We start from the raw sequence: 14,401 nt of genomic DNA, 5'->3' as shown, positions 1-14,401 counted from the left end.
GCTGACAGCTTGCTCAGAGCCTGCAGCCTGCTTCAGATTCTGTGTCTACTTCTCTCTCTCTGCCCCTCCCCTACTCATGCTCTGTCTCTCAAAAATAAATGTTAAAAAAATTTTTTAGGGGCGCCTAGGTGGCTCAGTCGGTTAGCATCCAACTTCAGCTCAGGTCATGATCTCACAGTCTGTGAGTTCAAGCCCCACGTCGGGCTCTGTGCTGACAGCTCAGAGCCTGGAGCCTGCTTTCAGATTCTGTCTCTCCCTCTCTCTCTGCCCCTCCCCTGCTCATGCTCTGTCTCTGTCTCAAAAATAAATAAAAACATTAAAAACAACTTAAAAAAACTTTTTAATTTTTTTAAAAAAGCCAAACAAATCAATGAAGAATAAAAGACAAACCAAAAAATAGACTCTTAACTACAGAGAACAAACTAATGGTTACCAGAGGGGAAGTAGGTGGGGAGGTGGGTGAAATAGGTGAAGGGGATTAAGGGTACATTTAACATGAGGAGCACTGAGGAATGTATAGAATTGTTGAATCACTATACTGTATACCAGAAACTAATATAACACCATAAGTTAACTATACTGGAATTAAACATATATGTATATATTGGGAAGCCAAGTGCTTATTTGGACTATTTTATTAGAGCATATGTTAAAAAATAAGTTCATAAAGCTATCCAAAAATAAAGGTTAAGAAAAAAGACTAATAATCATGACATATAAAAATTATGTGAAGTTCATATTTCAGTGTCCATAAAGTTTTATTGGGACACAGCTTCATTCATTTGTTTACATATCACTCTATGGCTACTCTTGAACTATGAGCACAGAATTGAGTAGTTTTGACAGAGACTATTTAGCTCATGAGGACTAAGATACATGTTATCTAGTCCTTTACAGAAAAAAAAAAATTGCTAAACCCTTTCCCTTGATGATGGGGATACACCATTGAACCAATCAGAACACAGGCTAAATTCTCATGGAGCTTAGATTCTGGAAGGAGGTAGAGAAAAAAAAAAAAACACACAAAAACATCCAATGCACTTAGATAAAGAGGTGAAAATAAGGCTGTGTGACATAGAGTGACACGAGGCCTACTTAGATGGGGTGTCCCACAAACCTCACTGAGAAAGGGACACTGAATGAAGAACTAATTGACAAGGAGGTAGCTGTGTGGAGATGGGACCCTCCAAGCTTGCAGTATTAGGGGACCAAGAAAATGGCCAACGGAGCAGGTGCATGACCAATGGGGAGAAGGTGATAGAAGAGTGTATGTACTGCTCATGCCTCTACAGATGGTCAGGAGAGTAACAACTGGTGAGAGCCTCTGAAGAGTCTTTAGCAACCAACCACCACCTTCCCATCAAAAGGGCAGACAGGCTAAGAATTTGCACCCTTTCCCTCCATTCACACTCCCAAAAGAGGCAGGAACTCATCTGCACAATTACCCCTTCTACTTTTCATCTCTAAAGCATCTGGAGAAGACGTGAGCAACTCAGTGGAAATCAGTCAAGGTAACACGTCAACCTTGCCAAGTGTGAGGTCCATGAGCTAGCAACCACAGACAGAGAGCTGAGGGGTGATGGCAGCCCAGTTCCTCACTCCCTCACCCTCACTGTTCCTAATGCGTATGTGGAAGTGAACTTTGTGTCCACACCCATTCACGGACAATGGGTTATACACACTGTTGTGTGTTGAGGATTTGAGAAGAAATTTAACCCAGGCTATCACTTCAGTTGCTACAAATGTATTCACAAGTAAAAGCACATGACCACACAACTTCGGTGTGAAAAGCTTTACTTAAAACATGAAGATTTTTGTGTTATCCCTTTGCAAACATACATATATTGAGTATGGTTGGAGGGAATATGAATTTTTCAAACCAATATTCCTATTAGTACAAAGAACTCAGCACCTTTAAGAAAAACAAGCTTCTCAAAAGAAGAAATGTAATTAGAAATGTATTAAAGCTTAAAAAGCTGTTTTTAACTTGTTTCCTAAGAAACCAAAAATAGAATTGACAAGTATAACTTCCAAAGAAGCTTAGCCCTACTTACTCTATTATTAAATTTTCCAGTTCAGATTTTTAGAATCATTAACTTAAGGGATGAAGAAATCTCTTACATGAAATAAAATTAAGCCCCCCAGTTAATTTTGTTTGTAATCCCTCTACTCATGAAAACTGACCTTCATGAACAAAGAAACTACTACCATTGCTCTCCAACAGGGTAATAATGTATTTAGCAACCAATAACACATTGCAATTCTTACATAACCACAAGTGACACCACTACAGTCTGCTAAATTTATGCAAAAAAAAAAAATTCCTGGCAGCAAAGTTACTTATTTTTTGTAAATTCAGTCATCAGAAATGAAAACTCTCAGAAAATAGGTAACAATTAACTCATCCTTGTACAGTATTTCCTATTCCACTTGCTATCTTCAGTGTGGGGAGGAAATTGGTGACTGGAAACTCGACTCCTATATTTATTTTTATAGTTCTTTTAAGTAGTTTCGTGACACTGAAAGGGTCCATATTGGAGGCTGGACAGAGCAGACATGAATGGAGGCCAGCAGGAAACCTTGGGAATATGAGATCAGCCCATAAGCCTCTGAAGTCAGTAAGCTCAGCCTCATGTACCCAGCTCTACTCCCTTAACAAGCTGTAGGAAGATGAGCAGTAAAAGGTTAACCATGAGCAAGAACCCTCCTCTCACCCTTGACTGCATAACTATGTTCCATTCCATGAGTTCAGAGGCTTCAGATAGAGTCAAGAGACAAAGACATCCTCTTGTCCTTTTCCCAAAAACAAAGAAAATAGACATCCTCTCGTCCTTGAGCTTATCCAAATCCTAACCTTTCTCTCTCAAATCCCTACTCACAAGCCCTGCCCTGAAGACTTTTCAAAATTTAGCTAGACATGTGAACATGCTTCCACCGATCACAGAGATTAGGTCTGTTCTGTGATGAAAAGTGCTTTGGGGCACCTGGGTGGCTGGACTCCTCACTGGAGGCTGATTCATGGAAGGATGAAGAGCAGGTGAAGCCCTTCCCAGGCTTGAAAAGAAAAGGAGAAGTGAGGCAAATCACAGGCATCTGCAAGGGCACCCACCCCACCGAACGCCAAGTGCTCCTAAGCATACTCTTGGAGAATGTAACACTCACCTAGGAGTGAACATAGAGAGCTCGGAGTATAGAAACCGACTGCTGATTCGCTTAACCTGAAGTCAGATGCAGCCACACTGAGGGCATGAGGGAAGGGAAGGGGGAGCGGAAGGAGTAGGAGAGTTACCTCTTCATGTATCATTAGAGAAAGTCAACAGATTTCATCTGTCATCATAGAAAGTCAACAGAGTGCCTAAAATGATTTAAGACAAACCGTTTTTATTATTTAGAAATTCAAAGGAATGCCCAAAATCAATAAAAACAGTTGCTGAGAAGATGGGATGATTTGAAGACAGGAAGCTGCTATTTGCTATTTTTAGCACTTTTCGACTTTCAAAACAAGGGCAGCTATTATTTTATTAAAAAACAAAATTAACGTATAAAAACACAAGGCAGTAGTTTTTTTAGGGGAAAAAAACTATTAATTTTTGGAGCCCTTTCCTGTGAGCTATTTGTCAAAAATGTCTAGAGTAGCATGGATATAGCTGGTAGATCATAGCTAGTCTGAAGTCAACTTCCTAGAGGTTGAAGACTATTAATTTTTCTGATGTAAGAGTCACATAAAAGTATATTTATGTGTATTTAGGTCAGCGATGCCCATAGATTAGAAATGGAAGTGGCAGACTGGGGGAGAAGGGAAAGGCTCTCATGGCCATGCCCCCAAATTTACAGAAAGTGATCAAAGCCAGGCAGACCTGGGATGCCTGGGTGGCTCAGTAGGTTAAGGGTCCGACTCTTGACCTTGGCTCAGGTCATGATCTCGTGGTTTTGAGTTCGAGCCCTGTATGGGGCTCTGGGCTGACAGCGTGGAACCTGCTTCTAATTCTCCTTCTCCATTCCCTGCCCCTCCCCACTCTTGCTCTCTTTCAAAAATAAATACATACTAAAACAAAAACAAAATAAGCCAGGAAGACCCAAAGTCAAGAAGAAAATCATAGAAGAACTAAACAACTCAAGAACACAGTGGCCATTTGGCATTGGCACAAATGACAGTACACACATTCACTGGCCCTGGAAGACTCATTGCTGAAATGATAGACTAGAGCCGTTCAGGCAAGGCTAACATCTGCAAAATAACTCCCAAGTGGGGGTGGGAGGATGGTGATAAGGGATAAATTAACGCACTTTAGCACTTTAGAAAGAAGAGCGTCTAAAATGGTTTAAAGTAAATAAAATTCTGCAACATTTCCTAATTGCCTCTTGAGGCAGCAAAGTCAGGCTTTACAAATCCAAACAGGTTTAAAGGGATGGAAACTAGTGCCAAAAAAAAAAAAAAAACAAAAAGGCTTTGGCTCATCTTACCCATGTTACACCTTGGTTGCCCATTTTATATGTCATTTAATTGAATGTGTACAATACAAATTTTGCCTTTAACATCCTTACCTATCCAGAAAATTCCAACACTTAAGATTTTATTTCTAATAGTTACAGATACAGTCAGACTACAACTAATGTATTATCTGTAATAATCATCCTCCCTGGTACTAGTGTCTTATCATCCACGTTATATTTTTCTGACAGGTTTTATGTTCATTTTCACGGTTCTTTATTAAATGGAGTTTCTTACTTTAATTCAATGATTATCATATATTTTTAAATAACTGCAGATAGATCATCGATTCTACATCTGTCTAAATATTATCCTAGTAATATGTGTCAAGTTTTATTAATAACACTTCCCTTGGTAATATCCCATTATTTTTTACAGTCCCTAATTCACCATTCATGTTGCTTTTTTCCTTTAGTGGACATTCTGATGTAGCAGATTTGACAGCGGTTTTGTCTGGGGCATGTTTGGATGGAGCCAAGAGCAAAGTGGACAGTTATGAGAGGTGTACACAAAAATATAAAAACACTTTGTTATAAATTATAGTAATAGTAGGGGTGCAGAAATAGGATGGCTTGTGGCTCTGGAATGGCACAGAAACCAGGAAAAGGACAGTTTGTTTCATATAGAATATGGTAATTTTTACAGATGGCTTATTTTTTTTAATGTTTATTTTTGAGAGAGAGAGAGAGAGAGAGAGAGAGAGAGAGAGAGAGAGAACAAGCAGAGAAGGCGCAGAGAGAGAGGGAGACATAGAATCCGAAGCAGGCTGCAGGTTCCGAGCTGTCAGCATAGAGCCTCATGTAGGGCTCTAACCCACAAACCACAAGATCATGACTTCCAAAGTCAGACACTTACCCGACGCCACCGAGGTGCCCCCAAATTGGCTTGTTATTTAGAACTTACCCAAGTATTCCATACTCAAAACAACGCATTAGGGGCACTGTGTGGTCTGAACTAATCCCCTGTTGTCACGTGTACCTAAGGTTCATTCCTGAACACTGTAGTTTGGCCCATGCCACCTTGTCTTTTGTGGAGCCCCCTCCTTGCATTCTCCTCTCAATATCCGAATTCTACCCGCCCCCAGAGCCCAGACTCCATAGTTTCCACCTCCTCTGCCAATAGCTATCCTTTGGTCTCCTGAGTGGCTACCACACTTCTTTGCCATTTGACAGAATATTCTCTATATTGGTAATTAACTTTCACAGGCATAGGTTTTATTTCCTCAGGTAGACAGTAATCTGCTCAAGATCAAGGAGTTTATCTTTTTTCCTAATTTCCTAAAGTGCCAAGTGCAAAGCTTCACATGGCAGGTGCTCAATATATAAGAGCACTCAATGACTGATTCCAATTATGTGTGAACCACTTCTCTTAGGCTGAATTTATTTTGTCTGAAAACACTCAACTTCAGAAATTTCTCTCTAGCCTCATCATGCCATGAACGAACTAGTTTCCTCAACTAAAAAAAAATGCAATCTTCAAGTGTGCCTATTGTTTAGAAAAGAGGGTCTCAGAGATGGATTCTGGGTAACAATATCCTCTTGTAACATGTAACAAGGATGAGTCACTTTAAACTAGACCAGAGATTATATTCTAGAAATTACCTCTTCACACTGTGATTGATAAGGGAAAACCATAGACTTTAGGTGTACTCAATCAGAAGTATATCCTGATCAATCATAGATGACTCTGTGGGCTTTAGTCAATACCCTAGTCATTATCTTCCCTACTCAAAATGTAGTCCACAGACAAGAAAAATGCACATCAGCTGAGAGCTTGTTAGATATGCAGAGTAATAGGCTCCACCTCAAACTTACTCAATGAGAATTCTATCTTTTAACAAAATCCCTAGGTGATTTAAAAAGCAGTGGAGTGGGGTGCCTGGGTGGCTCGGTTAGTTAAGCGTCCGACTTCGGCTCAGGTCATGATCTCGCGGTCCGTGAGTTCGAGCCCCGCGTCGGGCTCTGTGCTGACAGCTCAGAGCCTGGAGCCTGTTTCAGATTCTGTGTTTCCCTCTCTCTGACCCTCCCCCGTTCATGCTCTGTCTCAAAAATAAATAAACGTTAAAAAAAATTAAAAAAAAAATAAAAAGCAGTGGAGAACCTCTAAATGAGCATAGCTGATTGCACAGGACTTTTTGGACGCAGACGTCAATTAGTATGGGATTTTCATCCTTTCAAAATAGTCTGTACCAGTGGCTCAACACAGATTCCTGGACACTCTACCCCCAGGGTTTCTGGTTCAGTAGGTCTGGGGTGGGATCCACGAATAAGCATTTCTAACAAACTTCCAGATTATGCCATTAGTGATGCTGCCAGTCCAGGAACCACAGCCACAGGGTTACACTGTCCAAATATGACAGGCCACCTATTCTGGGAATTTTGCTTCGAGTGTACTCCCAGTAGAAGGGAGAATAGTGAGCGAGTAGACAGGGAAGAGAAAGAGAAGGGACAGCAAAATATTTCATTTTTGTTACAGAAAGGTAGTTAACACTCCTTTGTACACAATCAGGTAAAAATAGGCTGAAGAAATTACTATAGCAACACCTGTGCTCTCCACAAAGTCTAGCAGCGAAAGGAATCCCATCTTATATAAATTCTATTTCAACATTGAGACTTATAAGAAACAAAAACCATGGGAAACATCCCCTTCATTAAACATTAAGTGACAATACAGATTTAACATAAATTTGAAAATGACTCTTTGAGGCCTAGATTTGCATTTTTAGGTCAAGCAAGGAAGTAAAAGGACTTATGAGTTTTTATCAACATGGCTCTAAAACAAGTAGAAAAAGAAAATTGAGAAGTGTTGAGAATATGTACATATTTTTAAATGTCTTTTAAAAAAATCCAAATAATTTTTTTTAAAAAGACTGTCAAAATTGTAAATAGAACAAGATTCATATAAACCAAAGAGCTCCACCTAGAGTCTGAAGACAGGTTCTCATTACTTAGATCTTCAAATGATGAAGCACTACTTACCCATATCATATATATATATATATATGGGTATATATGGGTATATTTTGTTGAAAAAATATTTTCACAAAATCTTTATAAAAAGGGTAACTTTCTCAAGTATGAAATAATGTTAATTGAAAGAAAATAAATTTTTCTAATCCTGTCTGTAACCTATTTTTCCCCTCTACTATTTTATAATTTAAAAACCATTCTCTTAAAGCAAGTTATTAAAAAGTGGGAATAGTGTTCATCACAGCACAGAGAAGACAGCTTTAAAAAATGCCTCTTGGGACACCTGGGTGGCTCAGTCGGTTAAGTGTCCGACTTCGGCTCGGGTCATGATTTCATGGTTCCTGAGTTCAAGCCTCACATTGGGCTCTGTGCTGACAGCTCAGAGCCTGGAGCCTGTTTCAGATTCTGTGTCTGCTTCTTTCTCTGACCCTCCCCTGCTCCTGTTCTCTCTCAAAAATAAGTAAATGTTAAAAAATTAAAAATAAAAAATGTCTCTTACCTGAACTTGCTATATGACCTTGAGCAAGATGACTTCCAGCCCTAAGTTTTCTCATCAATAGGGGTTATGCAAAATCGGTGGTTCTCAGCCCTGGCTGCACATGGGAACCCTTTGGGACCAACAGAGATAAATTGATCCCTGGTTCCCAGCCCCAGAGATTTTGATTTAGTGAGTTGCTCTGACGTGGGGCCCAACCTCGTTGACTTAAAAACAAAACAAAACAAAAAGCTGCCCAGGTGATTCTAACATGCAGCTGTGGCTGCATCAGACCAGATGGTCAAGCTCTTCACCTCAAGTATCTACCTCACTAGGTAGTGGTTCTCAAGTTTCAGGTGCTTTGAGTCACCTGAAGAGCTTGTTAAAACACAGACTGCTGAACCCACCCCAGGGATTCTGATTCAGTAGGGGCCCAAGAATTTCCATTTCTAACAAGCTGCCACATCATGCTACAGGTCCAGGGTCATGTTCTAGAAGATGACTTCAAAATGACATTCTCCAAATTCTGAGTTATTTTTACTCTACCCTAACGAACCACAGTATATTGTTAATTAGCCTCCCTGACTCTAGTCACTCTTCCACCAGTTCCTACACCAGGCTACCAAACTACCTTAATATCCTAATCTACAAATCCTGCCAGTCCCTCACCTGAGACTCTTCAGTGGCTCCCCAGCGCTAATATAGACCAGACAAATTAACCTGACACTAAAGGCTTTTCGTAGTTTGACCCGGAACTACCTTCCTTTCTTTTTTCTTCCTTTATTTATGGAGAGAGGGAGAGAGCACTCTTGAGTGGGGTGGAGGGTGTGAATCCCACGCAGGTCCATCAGTACAGAGCCTGATGCAGGGCTCGAACTCATGAACCGCGAAATCATGACCTGAGCCGAAACCAAGAGTCGAACGCCTAACTGAGCCATGCAGGCACCTTCCAAACTACCTTTCTAGCCTCAATTTCTAATAGTCCCTGTCATCTGCCTATGCTCCAATCACTTGTCCCCAAACGCACAAAGGAGGCTATTTCAGCTCGGTGCCTTTGTACCAAACACTCCTTTCTCTTGCAATGTCCTTATTCAACCTTCTTTTCCTGACATAGGTGTCACCCAACCTTCATTCTGTGTGCCAGGTACTGTGCTAGGCCTTGAGAGTTAAAGGGAGAATAGGACAATGGCTTCCCATAAGGAGTCTTGAGTTTAATTAGGACAACACGTCCCAATTATCCCTTCTCCCTCACTATATCGTATTTTTTACTTTCTATATATCACGTTTTGTCATCTTAAAACACCTTCTAGCTGGGGGTTGGGGGAGACTGCTGCTCCTGGGGATTAGCCAATTCTCAAGAGATAGGTGCCGTCAGCCTTGAGTACACCTTTAATATGCAAATTTACCAATCCAGACCCCTACACGTCCTCTATCCTACCCAGGCATCCCAGGAGGCAATATTGGTTTCCCTAAACACCCCAGGGCAGCTAAAACTCAAAGCCTTCTGGAATTATTCAAACTAGCCAATCCTAAACTGTTCACCATGCCCTGTCTTGCCTTTCCCTCTGAAACCCTAATAGCAGGCTCTGGCTTAACCTTCCCCTTACTCCCTCCTGCTGGTGTTTTCCCTGTGACCCCGGGTAGCAGGCCATACCTTCAGTCTCTAGGATCTGTAAATACAGTAAACTTGTGTTTTCCCTAAGCTCCTCTGTCTTCTCTTGTGGCTGCACCTGACTAAGCTTCTCATAAAAGAACACAAAACATTTACCTTCTGTACCAGTTGCTGAAAAAGTTGATACAGCTAGAGATGGCCAATGGCACAAACACGCAAGTGTACCACAGGCTTCTGGGAAAGTTTGCTTCCAAGACAAAAAAGAATAGACCCAGAGCCATCCCTTCCTTCAGCCTTCAACGTGGGTGACGATGGAAGCTGGGGCAGTCACTTTACACCCGTGAGGGAAAGAACAAGAGAAGCCTTCAGACCAGAGCCCTGACAGCGATAACGAAAGAGGCACCTGACTACGATATCCCCCGCCCCGACTTCCAGCCTCCTTTATATCTGCGAAGAACCCCTGCTCCTCTGAACCACCTGTTGATCAGGTTACCAATCACTTACAACTGAAAGCATTCTCTCCAGGTGGAGGTGGGGGATACTAAGCAAGTAATTGTTCCTAACAGCTCTAATAAGTGCCATGAAGAAACAGAGCGTGTAGTGAGAGGGTTTCACAGAGTGAGTGGGAGAATAATCAGAAAGACTTGGAGATAAAAATACGCATCCGTGCCAGGCAGAGGGAGCGGCTTCTGTACAAGTCCTAACAGAGGAAGAGTATGGTGTGGTGGAGGGACTAAAGCCAGCCAGAGGACAGTGAGCGGCAGAAGATGCCGGAAGACAGACAAGGCAGGAGGGGGCGCACTTGCGCCTGGCGCCACCCCACCCTCCCCTTGCTTCCCCACCTCCACTCCCCCACCCCAGCGCTCCATTCCTAGGGCCCACCCATCTTCTTCCCCAGTTAAACTGGACTTGTCACAAAACCTTTAACCATCTTTGTACCCCCAGCACCTAGCAGAGAGACATGGGAAGACACGTAATATCTGCTGAATAAAAATCATCATGACAATACTTTTATTAAAAATTATCCCCAAAGCATTGATCCAATAAGGGGCCTGATTCATAACTATTTTTTGAGGCCCCTTTCTGCAATTAAGTCCCACCACCCATGCAGGTACTCCTTCTTCACATGATTGACTGAGATGCTTGCTCCAATAGAACCTTAATAGGGTTAAAATATTAGGTGAACTTCAATAAGTCTCACAGCTCTATAATTTCCTGATTTTGAGGATTTTCTAAAATCACTAGGATCTTGGCTTTAATACCCCAGCAAAAGAGAAACAGAAGCAGAGAGAAATAGTTCCATTATGAATCAAAACCATATCTGTATTTTTTAGAGTGGGTTTATAGATGACTTTATTTCATTTCCATTTATTTCTTAATTTTTATAATTGTCTTGATTCACTTAAATTACCTAAATCTATACAACTATGTACTTAGAAAAGTACATAGAAGAAAACTTCCTCATCCATGAGTCCTTAGTTTATTCAGTATTTATCTGAAAAATACTTCATGGTTTTCATCATTAAAACTGAACCACCAGTTTACATTTTAAAAGGCATGTAGCTTGGGGCTTAGTTGGTTAAGGATCCGACTTGGGCTCAGGTCCTGATCTCAAGGTTAGTGAGTTTGAGCCCCACTTCAGGCTCTGTGCTGACAGCTCAGAGCCTGGAGCCTGCTTCAGATTCTGTGTCTCCCTCTCTTTCTCTTCCCTCCCCCACCCCCAAGAATAAACGTTAAAAAAATAAAAATAAATAAAAAGTACATAGTCTTTGTTTGACTCATGTCTAGGAGTTAACACTTAAGAAAATACAGTATAGGGGAGCGCCTGGGTGGCTCAGTTGAGCATCCAACTTTGGCTCAAGTCATGATCTCACGGTTCAAGGGTTCGAGCCCCACATTAGGCTCTGTGCGGACAGCTCAGAGCCTGGAGCCTGCTTCAGATTCTGTGTCTTCCTCTCTTTCTCTGCCTCTCCCCTGCTCGAGCTGTCTTTGTCTCTCTCCTCTCTCTCAAAAATAAATATTAAGAGAATTTTTTTAAATACAACATAGGGATAAGCACACGATGTCAGTGTTGTGGTGGGGAGGGCAGCGGAGAGCAGTATATTATTGGTTAGAATTGTTGGCATAGGGCAGTAATAAAAAGTAAACCAATTTTAGTTGGTTTTCTCGTTTTCAGGTTCCCTACACATATGTACCCTTATTGCCTGTACCAGGCAGATGCTCCCACTGCCCTGCCTGGTGCCAAGCTGCTTGTCCCTGTCCCCACCACACCCCCAGACTCCATCCACAGGCAGCCTTCTTTTCACCATGCAGTTCTCAGTTCAGATGTCACCTCCATGAAAACCTCTTCCCTGGCCATCCCATCTGAGGCAGGGAAACCACCACTACTCCTTTCACAGCATTTACTACTATCTGAAAACATCTAGTTTACCTATTGTTTCTTTATCATGGGTCTCCCCGCAAAAGAAATTGAGCATCATCTCTGGCTCATGGCTGAATCCCAGCACCTGGAACTGCCTGGTATACCTATATAGTAGGTACCAAACAAATAATTGTAGAATAAATGAAAAAGATATACACACATAAATATGGATGCTCACTGCAAACAAGATTCATAAAAGCAAAAAACTGCAGGGACACCTGGGTGGCTCAGTCAGTTAAGCATCCGACTTCAGCATCAGGTCATGATCTTGTGGTTCGTGAGTTCGAGCCCCATGTCGGGCTGTGTGCTGACAGCTCAGAACCTGGAGCCTGCTTCAGATTCTGTGTCTCCCCCTTTCTCTCTGCCCCTCCCCCACTCACTCTCTGTATGTCTCTCAAAAATAAATAAACATTTTTAAAAAAGCAAAAAAATGCAACAATATGAATGCCCAGCAATAGATGAATGATTAAATTAGGATAGATCCATACAGTAGAATACTCTGCAGTGATTTAAAAAGAACATTTGCTGCCATGAAAAGATATTCATGGTATTGTAACAGTGTTGTATGATGACAGATGGTAGCTACACTTGTGGTGAGCACAGCATAAGTATAGACTTGTCAAATCACTATGATGTACACCTGAAACCAATGTAACATTGTATGTCAACTACACTTCAGTTAAAAAAAAAAAAGATATCCACAATACACAATACTGTGAAATGTTTAAAAGTTGCAGAACAATACGTATACCATGATCATGATCCCATCTTTGCTAATGATAAAGAGATAAATGTAACCATATGGGCATATATAGTTGTGGGTTTTACAATAACAGGATTATACCGTATGTATTTTTAACATATACACATGTTTTTACACACATAAGAAAAAATGTGTAAGACTATGATATTAGAAAGACAGGCAAGGCCTACATCTTTTAGCCCATATAATTCCATATCATTTGAATTTTTGGAACACTTGTAAACCTTCTGCAAATTAAAAAAAATAACACTTTTATTTTGTAGTGGGTAGACTGAAATAGGTTTCAAGCTGTTGAAAAATTGAGATATCTTTTTAAAAAATATTTTATGCTCACATTTTCTTATCTAAGTTAACTTTAAAATATGTAAAAATAAACACTTTAAAAGTATATTTTATTTATTTTATTTTATTTATATTTTAAAAAGTAATCTCATGACTGCCAAAACTTGGAAGCAACCAAGATATCTTTCAATAACTGAATGGATAAACTTACTGTGGTACATCCATACAGTGGAATATAATTCATCAGTAAAAAGAAATGAGCCAAACCCATAAAATGTATAACACCAAGAGTGAACCCTAAGGTCAATGGTGGACGTTGTGTGATTACAATGTGTCAACGCAGGTCCATCCTTGATTTAAAAAAAAAACAACAAACATTCTGGTGAGTGATACTGATAACGGGGGAAGTTATGCATGTGTCGGGGAGGGCATACACAGGAAATTCTTATGCCTTCCTCTCAATTTTATCGTAAACCTAAAACTGCTCTAAAAAAACAAAGTCTTAAAAAAAAAGCTTTAAAAACTCAACATTTCTGTACTTTAAAATTTAAAATATACAATTATCACCTAAAATCTGTTTTTTGAAATAAATTCCAACCCACCACACACACCCCCACCCGCCCCCACCCACACACACACACCAAAAGGAGGGAGAAAGGGAGGAACTCTCAAGCCATGAAAAGACACGGAGGAATCTTGAAAGCATATTTCCAAATGAAAGAAGCCCATCTGAAAAGGCTGAATACTATGTAATTCCAGCTATATTTCATTGTGGAAAAACTATGGACGCAGTGAAAACGTGACTGATTGGCAGGGGTTAGGAGAGTGGGAGGGAGGAATAAACAGGTTGGAACACAGGATTTTTAGGGCAGTAGACGTATTGTGTATGATACTATAATGGTGGACATGTGTCATTCTACATTTGTCAAATCCCACAAAACCTACAACACAAAGAATGAACTCCAGTGTAAACTATAGGCTTTAGTTCATAATAGTGTATCAATATTGGCTCATCAATTGTAACAAATGTGCTACACTAATGTAAGATGTTCATAATATAGAGGCAAATGGGGGTGGGATGGGGGCAGAGGTGAGGGGATATATGGGAACTCTACTTTCTGACACAATTTTTCTGTAAACCTAAAACTTCTCTTAAAAATAAAATCTATTGGGGCGCCTGGGTGGCTCAGTCAGTTAAGCCTCCGACTTTGGCTCAGGTCACGATCTCACTGTCCGTGAGTTGGAGCCCCGCATCAGGCTCTGTGCTTATTGCTCAGAACCTGGAGCCTGTTTCCGATTCTGTGTCTCCCTCTCTCTCTGACCCTCCCCCGTTCATGCTCTGTCTCTCCCTGCCTCAAAAATAAATAAAACGTTAAAAAAAAGTTA

The 14,401-nt window shown here is 40.8% G+C and overlaps 2 protein-coding genes across 2 annotated transcripts in view; one reads left to right on the top strand and one right to left on the bottom strand.

Annotated features, from left to right (window-relative positions):
- TSPYL6 (TSPY like 6) overlaps window positions 1–11,974 on the top strand; it is a 91,312-nt gene extending 79,338 nt beyond the window's left edge. The window contains 2 exon segments of the mRNA XM_030309080.1: window positions 4,908–4,994; window positions 11,725–11,974. Of these exon segments, the coding sequence (XP_030164940.1) occupies window positions 4,908–4,994; window positions 11,725–11,974 (337 nt within the window).
- The window catches only part of ACYP2 (acylphosphatase 2), a 177,023-nt gene that overhangs the window by 126,989 nt on the left and 35,633 nt on the right, over window positions 1–14,401 (bottom strand). The gene's annotated exons all lie outside the window — the stretch shown is intronic.

The sequence above is a fragment of the Lynx canadensis genome, chromosome A3 (assembly GCF_007474595.2).
Source record: "Lynx canadensis isolate LIC74 chromosome A3, mLynCan4.pri.v2, whole genome shotgun sequence".
NCBI classification, from domain to species: Eukaryota; Metazoa; Chordata; class Mammalia; order Carnivora; family Felidae; genus Lynx; species Lynx canadensis.
The sequence above is the reverse complement of the archived record's forward strand: the minus strand, read 5'-3'. Positions and strand labels throughout refer to the sequence as shown.